The sequence below is a fragment of the Excalfactoria chinensis genome, chromosome 1, assembly GCF_039878825.1.
Source record: "Excalfactoria chinensis isolate bCotChi1 chromosome 1, bCotChi1.hap2, whole genome shotgun sequence".
Classification (NCBI taxonomy): Eukaryota; Metazoa; Chordata; class Aves; order Galliformes; family Phasianidae; genus Excalfactoria; species Excalfactoria chinensis.
The window spans coordinates 112,990,713-113,010,688 of NC_092825.1; the positions used below are offsets into that span (position 1 = coordinate 112,990,713).

A 19,976-nucleotide genomic window follows, 5' to 3' on the forward strand; every position below is an offset into this window, starting at 1 on the left:
GTAACAGTTTTCTCCCAGAGAAGAGAGATTCATAGTACTGTGATTGCATGTACTGTAATTCTAATTAAAGAATATATCTGCTTTGTTATTTAAATGAATACGATTATATTTTATCAATTGTTACAGAAGTTAGTTCTTTTTACCCTTAGAACATTACTGATCACACCACTATGCGTTGTTGTCTGAAGCCACAACAACCCAATTCGTATACAGATTAAAGAAAAATTTCATCTTGAAAAAAAACTGGATGTTTTATTAAAACTTTTGCTTATTATCACTGAACTATAAGTCATTTTAATATCCATTTTAGCTATGTAAAGCTAAAACTTACAATTAAGAGACTTTCCTGTGAATAAACTGTGCTACAACCAAAACTGAGAGCTAAAATCAGAAGTCATCAGCACTCATTAAGCTGCTCTAATCACATTTCTCTTTCAGAAAAAATATCTGATTCAGAGAATGTCTTCTGACCATATTTTGTTTTCTTGCTCTTTTTAAGTATTTGCAGTGTTCTGCTCCATCATAATTCAACAAACTTCACATTTACTAGGAACACAATTACAGAGCATCACGTATAGAGAGGCAATTGTTTTACACATGGAGCAACTGAAATGTGAACTGTACAGGAGCAGCAACTGCACATGAACTATCCAGGAACACAATCTCAGTTCTGTATTGAAGCTCTGCTAATTAATAGCACATATCTTTCAGTTCAAAATCACCTCATGGTTTTTCTTTTGAGTATTTCCTAACAACATTTTAGGACAAATAAATAAAGATATTCTTCAGGAAGAGCAAAGACTCCAACTTTACGTATTTGAATATCACCTATTTCACAAATATATCGTAGTGAGTAGGAATGATTTTTGAGGAAGAAAATGGGGAACTGTTTCCCTGTTACAGGAATATGGCTACAAACACATAAAGTTAGAATTCAGTTTGCTTGGTTTTTATGTTTCTCTGAAGTCCATTGCACCTTTTCTACCTCTGTGCATGGGATTCCCCACAGCCACCTGCTGTCTCCAGCATGATAGCTGTAAGGTTCCTCTCTTCAACCTCTGGTGTATAGAACACCAGAGGAGGGAGACAGGCTCTGGCAGTTTGGAAGGCTTTCACTCAATCTTCCACCCACTTGGGGAATGTGAATCTCAGCATTATTTAGCCTGAAAGGGGTTAGTTCAGTCTCTCAAGCTCAAGCATCAATTTCAAGGTGAAAGGTCTTCACTTAGGAAAAGCACCACAATGACAGGAACATGTGAGTAAGAAGCCCAGTCATCTAGCTGCCAAGAAACCATCAGTGTGCTGCTCCGGGAGCAGGGAAACAAGGATTCCTGTTCCAATTCCCAGTGATCACTTTTGTTTGATATAAATATAAGTTAGACATGTACTGCAGGGAACAGGGTCTGAAATGCACCTTGTGGTGAGGAGGCCCTACTTCTTCATTACCAAGGATACAGACATTGAACCTCATTTCCAGATGCTTCCATGGAACACAGAGCTTCATTTCAGTGAGGCTACTCAAGGGACAGATATTTCAGCATCCCTGGGTGGCCACAGGTGAGAGATCAAGAGATCAGCTCCAGGGCTGAGTAAGGAAGTACCTAATCAGGTGAGGACAGTTTGTATGAGCTGAGGGCTCAAGAAGGATTTCGGCAGACCAGATCAGACCCCCAGTTTCTCACAGATTATTCTGCAGTATAGATGTGAGATGCCTCACTCCTCATGGGGATAAAGAATTCAGATCTCCAGCAGAAGGACTGTGCTCCTCAGGAAGAACTGCATTATTAAGCCACGACAGCCACAACTCCCTTACTGTAATTCATTTGTGCACTTACATCACACAACTGAAATTTGAGGCATGCATGTGTATGTATTGCATGTCCTCATGTTTAAATTCCCCAAAATGGTTGTCCTGGAATTAAAATAAGAAATACACATAAACATATGTGCTTACACGCACATAAATATTTATTTTCATGTTAAATTTACATTATGACAATGTAATATTTTAGAAGGATTCCTCTGAATCAATAATTTCAACAGCCTTTGACCCCTGCTCTTCTCAATGTATAAAATTCACTGAGATCTGCAGCTGTCCCACAGTTAGACAGGGCTTGAAACAGGTCTTTCTTGAATCTGAATCATATAGTGAAAAATAATTATCTAGTTTACACAGAAGTTGTAATTAAAAAGTTAGTTTTTAAAGGTTACCAATAAACCAAGCAAACTGAAAAAAAAAACCACACACACACAAAAAATAAAAATCAAGCCAAAATAAAAGCCTTTAATTTAGCAGAAAAGTTACATAGCATCATTTAGCTAAAGGAAGGAGAGGGATGGAGAATTAAAGAAAATTGCCATAGTAAATCATTCATTATTTAGCCACGAGAGTTCTTTTTGTTCCTGTTTCATTTTACTGCTATTAAAGTGATCACTCATAGCCAATGTGCAGCATTCAAGCCACTGAGGTGTTCTAAGCCAGTAATGATTTTTTATTTTTTTTTTAAATAACAATTTATATAATCAGAGCACATAAATTCAAATCAAGCAGAGAATTTCCTTGCTTTAATTTTCCCTCCCTCATGACACAGCATTAACTTGCTTTTCCTACTGCTTTGATCCACTTCTACAATTATCACCATCTGACACTCCCTCACTGTCACCTCCCAATTTCATCAAAGTTAATGAATTACGCAGCAGCAGATCAGGCTGGAAGCAGATCAGCTATGTAACTTACACGGCTGCTATCTGCATGTAGCACAGAGGTATTCAAAACTACTGAGTCCTAGCACATATGTGGTGCAGGCTGTGTAATGCTATCAGTCAATTCATCTGTATGACTTTGAAGATGTCTCCTTATCCTTTGTTTTCTTTTCTACAATGTACTTTAATTTTCAGCAATCTCAGTTAAAAGGAAGATTCTTAGCAGCAGAATAATCCTTGTCCTTCTTTCCAAACTTACGTACCTGCCCTTAAACTTACAGTAAGCTTTTTAGCTTGTTCACATAGGACAAAAAGTCCAGAGTATCTTCTGCAGGCACCAACATAGTTAACAACAGGAAAATCCGATTCTGCATCTATCTGCTACTTGGGCATATAACATAAGCTCTAATCATAGACTTCATACGTCAGAGACTAAGAAATTTTAAAAGAATAATTTTAACTTCAGAATTTACTTTTTTTTCCCCATTACTAAGGACATACTGCTTAAACAGCAGTTTAAATCTTCTGGAAATACAAAACACAGCAACATTAGCAGACAGTAACAGTAATACCAGAGCATGAATATATATATATATATATATATATATATATATGTGTGTGTGTGTGTGTGTGTGTTTATAAATATAAATAATAATAATAAATATACATAAATATATATATATGCATTTGTGCTCTGCTTATGTATATGTTATATACATATTTAAATCAGAAATATATTCATAAGGCTTTTGGCAGCATACTCTATTTAAATATTTCTGTTGGAAACGTTAATGCCATTTAGAGAACCTCTTACAGCTGCTTTTTTAATAGAAACACTATTAATGTAATATGGGAAATAAAGCAAAATACCGAACAACTGTTAAAATATATGTATATAAAAATATTAGAACGCATATTCCTACAGTAAGTTTTGTCCAGAAAGATGAATTTAGCAATTAGAACTCAAGAATACTACACAAAATACTGCAGCCATTCTTAGCAGATATATCCATATGAGTATGGTCGTAAGAACAGTTTATATTAAAATATTTGATTTTTTTCTGTGGAATCAGTAAATTGGTTATCAACCGTGGTGAAACTATGAATGCCTATGAAAAACATCTACTGAAAAGTCAGCTGCTACTGCAGTAGAATTCTTAATACTACTACAGTTTCTAAAATGGACATTAGAACCTTTGAAGTTAACCTAGGTGTGGTGACCACATCATTCATTACAAAAGAATATAATTTTTCCAAAGAAAAATAATGGAAGAAATCAACAATCTGATGAATGGCTATTTGTACGTGTTCATTTAATCATGAGTGAACTATCAGAGCTCAGTGATAATACAACTGTCTATTCAGAAGTTGCAGACAGGACAGAAAGAAAACCGTGTTTTCAAGCGCATTTTGGGATGCAGGATATGGTTACAGGTTTTCCATGAGTGCAATCAGTTAGCAGACAAAATTTTCAGGGATTCCATGCACTGGCATTGAATCATATCTCAGTCCTAATTGAGGAAAGGCATCTCTAGAAACAGTTTCTTCTATTACTTCCTCCAAGGCCTCCCTGTAGTAATTAGGTTTCTTGCAGCTGCAAGAAACTTGCAGCTGGACTTCTATACAGCTACAATAGAAGAATCCTGATACCACAGCTAAGGTTTATCACAACCAACATATGTGCTTAAAGTGCTGTGACTGCACAGCAGGGGGTACAGATCAGGTGCTGTGAAGCACTAATAAAAGAGCACACTGAAAATAGGATGTGTGTATCCAGTTCACAAGTCCAATCCCGACACTCACAAAGGCTGAACCAGTAAGAAGCAATTTATACCACAGTTGTGATTTAAGACTAACCCTTCCAGGGTTTCCATTTCAAGGTATGGGCTTAATGCTTTCAGCTAAGCTAAATAAGCATTTTGACTTCAGGCAAAAGCAGTTATGTATTTTTGTTATCATCTGGGAGACATGTAGCTGCTGAAAGGCACAATGTGGCTTTCTGCTGCAACTGACCTAATTCCACTGGCTGGTGGCACAGGTGTGTGGTTAACTATGAGAATTTCACACGGAAAGAGCAAAGGGAAGTTATTTAAAGTTCAGTGGAAAAAGAATGCAGTGTGTGTTTGCCAAGCTTATGGTGCTCTGTCTAACAGGTGCAACTATGACCCATTTGTTGCATGATTTTTCGTGACAGAGTTAGAAGTGCATGTGAATGGCACTGCATACTTTTTACATAAAAATAAAGCTGCACAAAGCAAAGCAGTATGTGCATTTCACATATCAACTTTGAACAAGCCCCAGAGATAAACTGAAGACATATTCAGCAGGCAAGAACATCCAGAATTTGTGCTACTGAATGGTGCTGCTCAGGTTCCACTGGTCTAAGAAGAAGCATGAGGCAGTGCTCCAAGAAAAGATGTTTTATCCATGGAGCCTGAGCATCCTTTCTCCCTGGAGAGTATTTCTTGGAAAGCACAACATAATTCATCTGAATTTGTCAAATTTCTCTCGCTCTCTGCATATATATCTCATCTACACTAATATAAAAACATTTGATTTGCATCTGTCATCAATAAAATAATTTTCCCTTGCACATTCAATTGCTGCAATATCGTATTCCTGACATTTGAGATATAAAGTAATACATTTATGTATTTGCACATCTATGTAAAAGAAAAAGCAACAAAAGTCTATGTAAAAAAGAGATCATGAATAATGTCACATGATCTCAACATAAATTCCAATATATTTCATTCTGAGAGGATCACAACAATTCAGTCCCTTTATCAGTTCTGTGTAACAGTGATGAAGCGCGAATAAAGAACTGATCTGAAAAACTGAGAGGGAATTTGGAGGACAGACTACAGTTGCCAAAAATCACAGTACGGTCCTCACATCCTGACAAACTAGAGATTGCTCAGAACAGAGCCCTGCAGAGAACCAGATTATTTCCATAAAGACTTCCATTAACGTATCTGAGTATACCTAAAAAGCTTTTAGCTGTAAATCCCACTTGCCCTTAAAATCAAATATTCCTGTTAACATTTCTCAAATCATTATAAACAGAGGGAGCCTGTTGATTTGGCAAGCATTACAATCATGATCCAGGAGATATTATTTAATCTTGTCGTCCATAAAAGCACACGCATAAGAGCAATAGGAGGAAGTTGAGGACAAGGTGTATTTCTTCTGAACATTTATGAATTTGCTGCATTGTTTCATTATTCAAGTGAAACTTCATAAAAGAATAAAAATATTAGTTAAATATGTTAGTGGAAGCTAAGTTTTGTGAGTTTTCAAACGTTTGACATCAAAATCTTGGACTCAGATTGCTATCCCCTCTGTCCCCTCCCTTGCATTTTCCAGATCATGTTTCCTCAGAGACTCATTAGACATACTGTTTCCTTCAAATCCAAGCTAGCAAGGTATTATAGGAAATAGCCATACCCAGAAAAACAAGCGCATATCTGAAAAAAAAAAAAAAAAAAAAAAAGTAAATACTGCAAAACAGTGCAGAAAAACCTGAATAAATAGAAATATCAGCAACATGTCTGTGAAGTTCTAAGATAGTTTTTACGGTTTGCTTTCCTCCACATGAAATGGTATCTACACCAAAATTCATCTCATGCATATAGTCCAGAGTTTCAAATGTGCCTCAAGTTCAGTATTTCCTATCAGATGGAATTTGCTAGCTCCCCACAAAGCTTAAGTCTGTGGAGGTTGAATTCTTGCTCATTGCACACTGAAGCTTACAAACCTTTTCTTTTCTTTCTCTATGCAACGATTCAGTTAGGTTAAGATCTGGAAAGACTTCACACTCTTCCTATACGCCTTACTTTATAGAAATGCAAGATCCAGTCCTGTAAATATATCCATTATGTTTCAGATGAATTTTAGTAATATCTCAAAATTTTTGAACTAAAAAATGCAAAAAAAATTTTAGCAACCAACTCCTTCTAACCTGGCTTGGTTCCCAAGAGACTAAAGGAGTTCCTACATTAAAGAACATACCATAGAAACCATAGGTGTTACTCACACGAGTCCAAAAAACCCATGCAGAAAAAACACGGTAGCTTCCACATGGAAAAGGTCAATAGCTGCTCATATTTGCCTATTTTCCAAACTGAACAATTTATTTTTTTTTTCCATCATCTTTATTTGCACGTATTCTGATGAGTTGTAGCTAATGAACAGAAACTGAGGGAGATCCGCATCTATCACGCCATATTGCAAATGTATGAAATCCGTGCCATATCATACTTGTATTAAGGTATAAACAACATGCAAAAATTTTCTCCCAAACATAAAAGCTATTCAGAGGAGATGACACAAAAGCCTGCCATTCAGGAATCCTGCTTCTCAGCGTGTACCTCATGGTTTCTGCTTTCGATATTTTCTGCACAGACTTATCACTGATGCAATCAGAAAGAATACTGCCAACAGTAATAACTCGTGTTTCTGCACTTTCAGTTGACTAAAAGGAAAAGTGTCTTGAGGCCAAATACACTCCTGAATTATATATGGGAAGAAATGCGAGCACTGAAGTACAGTGAAAATTCTGAACTGCCTCAATAACTCCTTTTAGTTTGCATTGGAACTGTTTTAGAGAGCTGGGCTTTTAAAGGAGATTAAGGATGGAATTTGCATGAAAGTTTAAGGGAATGCAGTCCTTTGAATTCTAATGGAAGAGCTGTGCCTTTAATTACACAGCTACATAAAATACCCTAACCTGCAAGACAAAACTGACAAGATTCAGCTATCTAACATCAATAAACCACAACTTAGAAGGGACATTTTTCTGAATATTAACTTTTAATTGACTTTAGGCTTAGTTTTATTTTTTTTCTTTGTTTTAAAAATTCAAATGATATTTACATTCCAAACTTCCTGCCAGTTAAAGTGGAATACATCCACATTTTCTTACAACACAGCAAAAGACCTGGGTAATCATGTGAAACCCTTTGATTTCACTGACAGATGAAATACGATGAAGATAAAGCACTACTGCAGCAAGCAAAGAGATATCAGTAGAGAACTTAAAATTAGTTGACAACCAGTATTAGGATGTTTGTATTAAAAATAAAATAAATAAAATAAATAAATAAATAAGTCAACTATTCACCTAATTTCACAGAATCCTCATGATTAAAATGTAAATCTGGTAAAAAGTGTTAGTTGACAAGTTGAATTTCAGAAATAATTACATGGATCTCCTCATATGTACAGCAGCACTTTGAAACATACAGTACTGGAAGTTGGTTAATAATTTTGATAGAAGACACTGAAATGCCAGAAGAAAGTATGGAAGAAGAGATCTTTAAAATAATTTATTTAAAGTTTCTTTTTTTTTCTTTTTGAAGTTTGATTCTCCAACTACAAGACATTATCCAAAGAATAGTTACAGGTGAACAGTACCTTACAAGATCTACCCACAGTTATTTCTACGACTTGTGTAATACTGACATCGCATGTAAAAAAAGCAGCTGCTTCTTGTGATTGCAACTGCTGAGCAGTATATGAAATTTGAAACAAATAATTCAGTAAACAGAAAAGGTTAAAAGAAACATCTTCAGAACTGTAAGTTAAATTCCTCATGATGTAGTACAAAAGGACTGATTAAAACCTTTACCAAAAGAAATAAAAAGCCAAAAATAGAGTATAAAAGACTCAATACTTGTAGAAAGTATTGAATACTTTGGCTCCAGAAATTGGAAAAGGTAAGAACGCAGTCTACCTTTGTAAGGGTAATACGGAAAGCGTTATTAAGTTTCACTGTGGAAAGTCAACATTAAAATACAAGGATGTTACTTGTATACAGTATCAAAGTTGCCAGTTATTTAATTTTTTGATACAACAAAGATATGCAAATGTAAGATATAGCCTATTTCTATACATAACTTCAACATCAAATGCTACCACTTAAAAATAAAGCTCTTCTGAGCTCCCTATGTTCCTTTTTCCTAGAATTAAAACCAACTTTACTTTTTCTTTCCTGTACCTCTCAAAATACAGCTTCACTGATGCAAAAGCCAAAATACCTAAATCCTACATTCAGAATTATATCCAGGTATGGAAGAAAATTCATTTTTATGCCCTGCCATAATGTTTTTATTAATTGTGTTAGGAGTAAGAATCTGATCACTTCATCAAATAAATGCAGTATAGATGTGTCAAGAAAACTAGAATTAAGACCTGGTTGACTGGAAATTTCCAAATTGACAAGTAAATGTTTCCATGGTATAGCACCATCAAAAATTATTGGAAAAATAAGCTTGTGTAAGGAATGAACAGTTGTAACAGTGTTTTACAACATTTTTCATACTAAATTGGTATTGTAAGCTTTCTAAATGCAGAAAAATATAATGAAATTAGTGATCAAGAATAAACATAAGTAATCATGGCATACAACACTTATGAAGAACTGATTTTGGGGGAAAATACTAAAATACACCCAGATCTGATATGATTATCAATTTATATTGCCTAGTTCAAAAGATAACTTCTCATCAGTTAAGTTCCACGCACACACAGTATATTTAATATCAAACTTAGCTGGAGGGTATGCTGAAATATTACGCTAATTTGTGCAGAAAAGCTGACATGATGTACTGTGACCTAAAGCTATAAAAGGAACCCTATGGGGAATGATGAAACACACTTTTAACAAATGATTGCTGTATTAATAATGGAAATCTAGGATCATTTTCTATCATTTAAATTGTTTGCAAGGACAGAAGTAATTAATACCCTAAACTGACTCATAAATCTTAAAAAGCTTATACTCGGGACAAGGGATAGCTGCTTTGTATACTGACAATCTGCTCTCTTCTGTTTACCTTTTCTTAGGTAGTTAAACTGTTCACTATTCTTGAAGTCATCATGGGCTAACATACATCTGTTCACAGAGATATCAATTTGCCTGGTATTAGTTGCATTTGCATATCATATCCAAGATATTTGTCTCATCTTCTCAGGTCTGAAAAGTTGTATTTATGTTAAGCTAAACATCCTTGGCACAACATAGGAATTTAAACTGCTGTTGTTCTTGAAATCTACATTCCACATATCCCAGTAGATTTAGAAAAATAAAAGTTTTCCAGCTGCTAGGAGTTAACCTTGACCTTAGATACATAAGGTCACAATAGTTTCATCTTCCCTGCATGTCTTCAAACCAAACCTTCTATCACACTAAAATGAACTGTTAATTAACACAGCATAGGTAAGCAGAACACCCTACCATATCTCCCAAGCGGCCATTATCTAGTCTGACTTCACGATAACTCCAGTGATACTCAGATGATCACGTCTTAACTTAAGAGAACTTGAGAATTATGCATTATCAGAAGAGAAAAGATGTTAAAATAAGTAAATATTTATAAAAACATATTTTTCTACACATTTCTTCCATACATATATTCTGATGTGCCATGACACCTCTATCTGCAATTGACACAGAACATAGTTATACATACCACAGTTTGGTGATTAACTTGAATCACTTCATCCCCAGCATGGATTTTCTTGCACCGATCTGCAGGTGACTGAATTTAAAATAAAAGAGATGATAAAGAATACAGCCCTTACTGGTCATCATCTCTTTCAGCAGTATGATTGCTAAGGTATGTAAATCAGGTCAGACTGATAATTACATTCCACTGTGAAATGAACAATTAAAGAAATGCTTAATAAATCAATTAATTGTTGTTGGTGAAAAATAATACGTGCTATTGTACACAATACAAGCAACTCTTAAGGAAGGTATAAATATATATATATTTCTTAAAGTACAATCAAGTCTTAATGATTTTTTTTTATTTTATTTTATTATTATTATTATTTTTTTTTTTTATCATTTCATTCCACACAAAGCCACCTGATATTTCTTAAGCCTTGAAAACCAGTCCTTGGCTGAATGTTGACCCTATCAAGACTGATTTGAAATTGCTTCATGAACAAATTTCCCAATGTTGCCTTTTGAGTTACTTTTAAATATTTCAATAGATTGCAAAGAACTTCACTAAATGACTGTTCTTAAAAGAGCGCACAGAGATTAGGCTAGGTACTAGGCAGGAAGATCATATAAGTTACATGGAAACATAGTGTCTCAGTCATTATGATGATGAAAGCATTGAGGTATTGCAAAAAGCAACACAATACTAAGATAACACTTTCAACAAAGCAGTTTTGTTCTTTTCCTCCTCCTCAAAAAAGCCAACGTCAGAACAAAAAAATACCCCGCAAAACTCACGCAACAAAAAGAAACAACAGAGAAACCTTTATCCTCTTTTACTATCTATATTTACAGTAGACCAACCGTTTTCTGAGGCCAAAAATAGAAAACAAACAAAAGAAAACAAACAAACAAACAAACAAACAACAACAAAAAACCTATGTTTGAAGGAAAATAACTTCCTTAAGCTTTTTTTAGAGTAGCAATTCTATCTTTCTCTCAGTACTGTAGCCTCCAGCCTATAAAGTCACATCATAACTGAAAGGCAGAAGTTTAATCTGACAGTCTGAAAAACAAACAAACAAACAAACAAACAAAAACAACAACAACAAAAAAAAAACTCAACGTGTTGCTCAGGAGCAGATTTTCAAATAGCTTCTATAAATTCTTTAGGAATAAGGGAAATTAATTTTCAGGTAAGATAATATGTAGTCTTGAGAACATGCACCAAGACTGCAAAATAGATTGTGATAACCTATATACCCCATTCTACGTTCAAAATATGCGTTCCATAGCTGTGCTATGACTTTCTAGTGCAATCCCATGTGCATTATGGCTTAAATGAAGAATGGTGCTTAAAAGAAATACAACAAAGAGAAATATGTTTCTAAAAGATAGGTCACTCATTACTCAGTTCTAGGACGCATTGCTCAGACCATTTTAAGTCAAGCTAGTCTGGTAAAAGTGTAATTTTACTTACATAAAGAAAAGCTGCCTTGACTATTTGGCGCTATTTCTTGGGGGGAAACTGAAGGAATAATTTAACACTAGTAACTGTGTTCCAGGGATCTACCTTCTTTCTGGTGCTTTACCACTCACACATGCTCATTCACTCTGCTAATGATCTTTACAGTCCTGCTGCTGTGTGATATCACTATTTTAGCTCCAATATTTTTATACCTAAGAATTTCAAAATGTCTGTGGTAGTGAATCCAGTGTCACCATCCTTGAAAATAATGGGATTTTATTACAACATAAGCTTTCTCCTGTACTGACTTCAGCATTTGCAGCTTAAATCTTGACAAAAATGGTATTTTTGTGCAGCAGTTTGCTGAGCCAGTAAAATATATGGGAATCTTCAGACTGGAAATGTCTACTGTAATGAAAATAAATAAACCATTGCAATTATGCCTAGAATGTACTGCAGTGTGTCAGAGAAATCATTTATACTGGAGTCTTGAGGCTGTTGTTTTTTGAAGAAGTTTCAATTTCTTAATACTTTTTTGACACAAGAATACACATCTTGCAGTTAAGAAATGGCATAATTACTTGAAGAAAACAGAAGAGCATCAATAACCTTTTTTTTAGATGGATTTTCTCATCTTTAAGCAAAACATCAATTTGTGAGGCTTTACAGGGAGAAATACTGTGTCACACAACATCATTGGCTTATAATTTAGCTTAACAGGGACTTGAACAGAAGGAAGTACCTGTTGCCGATGCCTTTGCATTCGTATAATACAAGCTAATCAAAATTAAATGTATCCTTCAAAATACGTTTAGTTTTGAGCTTTAGCTTAAATGTTGTCTTTGTCCCATTCCCCCAGTACACCAAAACTGTATGAAAGACCAACTCATACAACCCTGTTCCCATTATTTCTCTTGAAAGGCCTGTCTTCCCTGAGTACACCCTGCAAACCCAACCAGTGGACCATAAATGGGAACACTGGAAGCACCTCCTTTGAAGTTACAGTCCTGCTGTAAATGCAGCCCATTAAATTTCTTAGAAAACATTATTTTCTAATGGAAAAGCAAATTACCAAATGACCTTATTTGGAGGATAAATTTGTTTTGTCTTTTAAAAGACTGTCTCTAATTTGGTCTAGAAGGGCTACTCAGTATGAAAGCCATAATCTCTTGCATGCTTTAGAATTGTTATTTTCAAACAATAGTGGGAAGTCATGAACCAGAAAACTTATGCTTTTCTGATGCTACAGGACCACCAGACAGAAGCTGCCCAGGGAGGTGGTGGAGTTGCCATTCCTGGCAGTGTTCAAGAGGTGTCTGGATGAGGAGCTATGAGAGATGGTTTAGTAGCTTGTGGTAGCAATGGTGATAGGAGGATGGTTAGATCTTATAGGTCCTTCCCAACCTTGTGATTCTATGGTTCTATAAGCTCTTCCATGGCAGTGACCTGTAAGGAAACCTGGTCTCTCATACTTCAAGGCTCAGAGCTCAACTAATCTCAACTATAGAACTGATATGTTGGGAAAGACGGTTACTAATTCTGAATGGCAAGATGCAAATTCTTAATGGGTTTCATAGCTGAACATCAAAAACTTCAAATTGCAAACAGATAAAGCTGAACTGTGGATTAAAATGCTATGTTAGATTAGGCAGCTAGTACTGCCATACTACTGTATTTATTAGAAAGTGTTTCTCTGTGATCTGTCAGGAAAGTGACAGATAAAAAGTTGTGTCAACATCTTATCTTGACGAGCAGAGTTGGAAAGATAAAGGCTATAAACTTCTGTTCAGAAGGAAGAGAATTTGGACTAGAGTTTTCCTTGAAATTCAACTGCACCACAAACAGTACTCAGGGCAGAATCAATGGGTCAGATTGAATCTGCATCATCATCAGCTTACTCTGACCATGCTGTTTAGATGTTTCACCTCACATCCATCAGAATCTTGTTATTTATTTATTAAAGAAAGTGGCTAGCAACTGTGTGTTTAAAAGAGAAGACACACTTTACTTTCCCTAAGGCACAACTCATTTTCACTAACATTTTAGCACACAACAGGCTTTTCCCTAGATAGCAGGCTACAGTGTCTTGGTTTGCTATGAGAACCTTAGGGTTGTTACAGTGAGTAAGTGTCAGTAACAAAAGCAGAAAAGCCATCATAACTGAAGTTTCCTGACATGGTTTTAAATTACATTTATGAATCACAAAAGATAAATGTTTTGAGGGAATGCATTAAGATTTTATTTTTATCATTGCCCCTGGGAAATTAAAACCAATATTAGCAACTTATGGAGAGAAATTGTTCCTTGTATAATCAGATATTCAGCTGTAAAAACCATACTCTTACACTTTCTAGAGCTGGCTCAACTATGCTTATGTTGTTGTTTTCTAGCTTTGCTAATTTTACTGATGATATTTTGAGCTTTAGGTATGAGTATCTAGAGTTTTTATTTCAAGGGTGAATTTCCTTGTACTTTCCTTATTCTAAGACAGGCAGCATCCTGAGACAGAAGTTCTATAACAGATATAATTTATTGGGTAAAACATGGATATTCTACCAATAGCAAAAGAAAAAAAGAAAGAAGAAAGGCTATCAGATGGCAATTTCTGTGAAGGGATAAAACAGTTTCTAATTTATTGAGATTTTAATGGAGTCTTGCTGAAGATCGGATGTAGCAGCTGTAAACAGCATGTAGATAGTTCTACAACTTGACACATTAATGGAATAAAACATTTCTGACTTTAAGAAAGTGTCATCAAAATATTCACAAAGAAGAAAAATTAAAAAATAAAATAAAATTGAAACAGTTCAGTACTGTTCAGTAGGTTGTTCTGTGTTGAAGTTTATAATGACCATCTTTCTCATTTCTTAACAGCATGCTATTGCTCTATGCATGGTGAACAAGAAAAGGGCACTGTATTTCAGGAGCTGAAAACTGGTCTATCATGTTTTGCTTGCTGTTGAACACCTTCAGTGAGAATTAGTACACCAGTAATAAGTGCTCCTTTCCATGGGCATTGCTCAGTTCATGCAGAAACATGTGTTTACTTGTCAGTGCGGAGGCACATCTTCATTTCCATGCACTTATTACAAAACAAAGCTTGACATATGGAAAATATAAAATATTTTTCTAATACTGCAACAAATTCCAGCATTTCAGTCTACATATAACAGATATACCTTGTTTGTTTGTTTTGCTTTTTTTTCCTCCACAGAGCAGTGGAACTCCAAGATAACAACCTCTTATGTTGATCAACTGAATCATTTTAGATGTCTTGCAAGAACAAATCAAGTCTGATGCTCCTGGTTCTCAGTTGGGAACAACTGTTTCAATTCTGAGATAAACAAGCAAAAGCGTTTCTGCTGTCCAACATGCTACTGGTCCTCAACAGCCAACTAGCACACTTTCACAAGCAAAATGTAGTCTAGAGCAAAGGGAAAGCATAAACCACAATGTCAAAAAGGCTTCCAGGCCTGTGTTAACAATACTTACATTTTCTGTTGTTCCAGTAATTACATGGAGACCATCATATGTTGACTTAATGTACATACCCTAAGAAAAAGACATCATGGGAAAGAATTTTTAAAGTGTTTCACAAATGATCACCACCCAAACATAACTCTAAAAGCCATTTTTTCCCCCAAATTTTGTGGACTTAGTACAGGTCACAAGGAACTTGAATGTGTAGGACAGGTCTCTCTGATACACAAAGAGAAGAACAGTCCAAATGATTCTGGCCCTAATAAGCAAAAGCAGCCTAAAATTACCACAGTCATGTCCATAAATATTTCACAACTTTTTTTTTTTTTTTTTTTTTTTTGCTTTGGAACCCACAGAAGACTGGAGTCCAGTCCATGCAAACATACCTTTCCAATTGATAACAAATGCTGTAAAGCATGCTGGATCTAAGACTTTCTGACTATTTTACTCATCTCAGTAGCAGTTCAACTATAAAACTAAATTATGACAACTTAAACATCAACTTTGTTAGTGTTGCCACTTCTTTCATAAACTGTGGAAACAAAGGGATAGCTTATGAACAGTTACAAATTCATACATGGGTACTCTGGGACAGTACCACAAATCCGTTTTTTCATCAAGTTAAAACTAGAACATTTGGATAGCAACCTCTAAAATAATTTAAAAAAAGAAAAAGGAGAGATAATTGACATACACTGCACATTTAGCAATTTCTGAGGAAGTTCCCTTGCCCTATCTACTTAAGAGAAAGCAAATAAATACTGGGCACTCAAGTAAACATTAGCTCCACCATCTTTTTCTCCTTTTAATCAGAGCACTACAAAGAAACCTGCTACTAGTTGATGAATGAGATGCATTTACCAGTGACACACGGTAAAGAGGCAAAGATGACATATCCATTTGAACTAATCTAATTTGTGACCAGAATTCACAAACATTTTGATAACGGGAAAGAGGAAGAAGTCATCCTACTTAAAGTGGCAACATCACAACCAGAAGGAAATAAATAAATAAATAAATAAATAAATAAATAAATGGAGTTTCTCAGGAGTCAAGGCTCAAAACTAACATTTATTTTTGCTCTGCACAATATTAGGAAAAACTTCATCCCTGAATGAGTGGTAAAGCACTGGAACAGTCCGCCCAGGGAAGCGGTTAAGTCACTCTCCTTGGAGGTGTTCAACAAATGTAGATGGAATACTAAGGGAAGTGATTTAGTGAGTAGCACTGGTAGCAGGTAGATGGTTAGACTAGATGATCTTAAAGGTCTTTTCCTACCTTTATGTTTTTATGTGGCAATAATGGCATCAAATCTAGTTGTCATATTGGGCTGCCACAGCTGGAAGAGCACAAAGCAAGGACCTGTTCTCTCAAACAGATAGGAACCCCCTTAGCATTATCCTTCACCTTCTAGCTCCTCTATCCACCTTAAATAACACTCCACTGATTGTCTCCATGAACATGGTTTCCTGCTTAACTCAGTCATATCAAATACAGTACAGACATTTCTTATACAGCTATCCTCACAACACCCCTGTGAGGTAGGGAAACACTAATATACACACATTTTGAAGACAGAGTAATGAGTCACATAAGAGACTGAAATAAGTTGTTTTTGAGGTGTGGGGTGGCTTAGGTTTTTTTTGTTTGGTTGTTTTTTTAAATTTCTAATCCCTACCCCAAACCAACAAAAAAACCAGCATAGAATCACTCTTAAGATTGGGATCTAAGTGACCTGACCAGGCACCCTGCAACACGGCAAGAGTTGAAACGATGAAACCACAGTGCTGGCAGGAATTATAAGTCAGGTTCACACAGAGCAATATCTGAAGAAAGTCACAATTTTGTTTTTACTGACAGTAAGTTACTGCTTTCAAGTTAAACATCAAGGTGAAAACAGGATAAAGTCTCACACTTAATGGCAACTTCATGTTCAATTTTGTGTATTATTCTGAAAGATGATAAAGTATGCTCTTGTGGAGTAGTGAACTTTGCATCTAACATAATCTTTCCTAGAAATCTAAAAGAACTTCAAGAAGCAAAAGAGGAGAAAACTGTTATCAATTTTTTTCTATAAAGGCTAAAATCAAGACACCGTGCACACCAGAAGAGAAGAAAGCTGTAATAAACAAGTGAATTCCACACATGCAAAGTTAAGAAGAAATGTTACACTGATACTATGCCACATCATTTGAAAGAGCCAACACCAGTCTGTTTACAAAACAGCTTTTAAATGGGGATATGTAATATTTAGCCATTTCCAATGCAATGCAACAGAAGATGAGCTACCCCTTCACACACATTCCCCCACTGCTGGATTTAAGTGACTCATGTATCAGAAACAGTACAGAAAATAGATTGTTTCATCTGAAATGGAAAGAATACCAAAATCATTTACAATTTTTCCTCCCTGCCTTCTTGTGGCTGCATAGTATTATCAAGACTCTTTGTGATCAGTGTGTACCATTGTTTCCATTAAAATAAACTGGCAGATACATAGATTATATACTCAAAGTTAATGCCAATGATCCTATTAACTTCTTTAACCTAAGGGATTCTTATAAAAGGAAAAGTAATGCATTTAATATGACTAAGATAACTACAGTAACCACCCTGGGAATAAAGAAGAACAAACAAATCCCTAAATTAAAGACAAGGTAACTTGTGTTTCATTACATCACAGATTGTAATAATCAGTTATAGGTAGAAATCTCATTTAAAACCAATTAATACATTTTAACTTAGAATAAATTATTATTTCGTTAAGGCTTCGAAAAGGAGACAAAAAAAAAAAAAAAGTGAGAACAGAACCTGCTATGCAGTTAATTTACTCAATATTGTATGGAAACTGGATACAAATTCCATCTTTTCATGTAGATAGTTGAGTTTTACTTTCTCCATGATGACGTCTTGATGCAGTCTTCTGAAGCTGTGTTTGCCTCTTTAGCCATGAATGTGCTCCAGAAGTGCAAAACACAGCTCAAAAGTAAACTTGAGTGTCTCAGCTCAGTCTTAGAGCTCAGGTAGGATTAGTGAAGACCAAAGTCCAACTGTGCTCATAACTCCATCCACAGCTTTTTCTTTCCCTATCTCATCCAATATTTCAAGGCAAATAAGAGAAGCATAAGGAATTGATATTACACTTGATTCCTGAAAAATACTTCCTAACTAGACATCCACCAGCACACCTTTAACTAGCTGTCCTTCTATACCTATAACTTCTATTTCATGAGTGCATTTTCTCATAGCAGTTCTATTTTGTGTTTGCTTTAGCAAGCGAAGGGGAACCAAGAACTAAGGTATAACATTCTAGTACATTCACCTTTGCATTTCTGAATCTAGCAACTTAGGTAAGTAGCTTGAAGTTGTATCACAAAACTAATTAGGTTTACTATCAGATACATTAACTGACTAGACAAGAAAACCAAATAGAAACAGGAGAAATTGAAACTATTGTATGCCACAGTTCTCCAGTATTGTTCTGTATTTAAAAATAAATAAATAAATATGAAAAAAAGCAGTGTTGAAGAAAAACCTTCCAAAGAAAAGTGCTATCTATAACCTGCTTTTTGTCTAACAGTAGTTGTGTAGTATTGTTTCTTTTCTAAACAAACTTGGTTTTAGTCAAACTAATATTTTTAAGTCTGTTTCCTGGCAAATGATATTATAGGAAGAAACAAGACTGGCTAGCTTAGATAGTATCAATACATGAAAAAACACACAAAACTGGATTTTACTTAGTGATGCAGATAGAACAGCTTTTAGAAGAATTCTCTACTCTGACAGATCCCTGTTCACTCTCGCTTCACAACCACTGCAGGACGCAACTCTTTCTGCAGCAACACTCATTCATGAACATGTATGCAGTCATTCACATGGGCAGTCTTGGGATAAAGAAGAAAAGAAATAAAAAGATAAAAAGCAATATCAAAACTCACCCATATTTCACCCAAGCTTTTTATCCAGTACACCAGAATTTCTCTGTATCACATCCAAAGAATATCCTTCCCAGATTATTTAGTTCATTTTCTGATAACTGCTTTCTAGTTTTAATAAGACATTGTATGCAGCAAATTTACTTCTTCCTTCTGATAATTGCATTTCCACAAAAACAGTTCAGATATAGTAAAAGAATTGTGTGTGTTGATTAAAATATACTGATAGCATTGCTATCTCTTTTATGTTGTAAAAGCTCCAATGATTTTCTCTAATCCATCTTATATTTGCCATATGAGTTTAGGGAAATAACACTGATTTCCAAATTTTACATTTCTTTTTCTTCTTTTCTTTTTCTTTCCCTGATCCATTTCCTCTTCTGAGATATTAAATTCTAGATTTTTTTTTTTTTCATGCCGTTTATGCTAAATGACAAAACATCTTCCAAGTCAACAGCCATCCATGCCCTTTTGCTTTTTCCTTGAAATCTTTCTATATTTATAGAAGACTTTATTGTGTGAGCAGTAAGGCCAGCATAGAACTGTCACGTGGGTCCAAAACATAGAAGAAAGTCGGCAATAATCCATTTTCCACCACCATTTCACGGGTCCTGGAGGAAGGTCCAGAAGTTATTGAGCTTCATATTCATCCTGCTTCTGACGCACAAAACACTATTAAAACTCCAGAATCCAGCTTTACTTCTTAAAATGATACACAGAGCACTCAATCTTAATTGAAAGATATTAGTTAAATGAGTAAAAATCTCAGCAGCCTAGAAACAAAGCTTTTGTACAAAGCATCAAGAACAACCTGACAAAGATGATATGTTAGTAAGACTGTAACAAACCGATAGGTACAATATGCTTTTTTGGTGCAAAATACGTAGTTCTTGGTTCCTGCTCTGGAGAGCTCACAGTCTAAAGAAGCCAGCACAATACA

The 19,976-nt window shown here is 35.2% G+C and overlaps 1 protein-coding gene across 6 annotated transcripts in view; it reads right to left on the minus strand.

Annotated features, from left to right (window-relative positions):
- The window catches only part of CNKSR2 (connector enhancer of kinase suppressor of Ras 2), a 209,885-nt gene that overhangs the window by 100,901 nt on the left and 89,008 nt on the right, over positions 1 to 19,976 (minus strand). For 4 of the 6 annotated variants that reach the window (XM_072328334.1, XM_072328325.1, XM_072328363.1 and 1 more), the window contains exons 7-8: positions 15,114 to 15,173; positions 10,176 to 10,244 (exon numbers count right to left, since the gene is read on the minus strand). The exons of the other annotated variants lie outside the window; for them this stretch is intronic. In XM_072328334.1, coding sequence (XP_072184435.1) covers positions 10,176 to 10,244; positions 15,114 to 15,173 — 129 coding nt within the window. The remainder of the gene's footprint in view (positions 1 to 10,175; positions 10,245 to 15,113; positions 15,174 to 19,976) is intronic. 6 annotated transcript variants of the gene reach the window in all.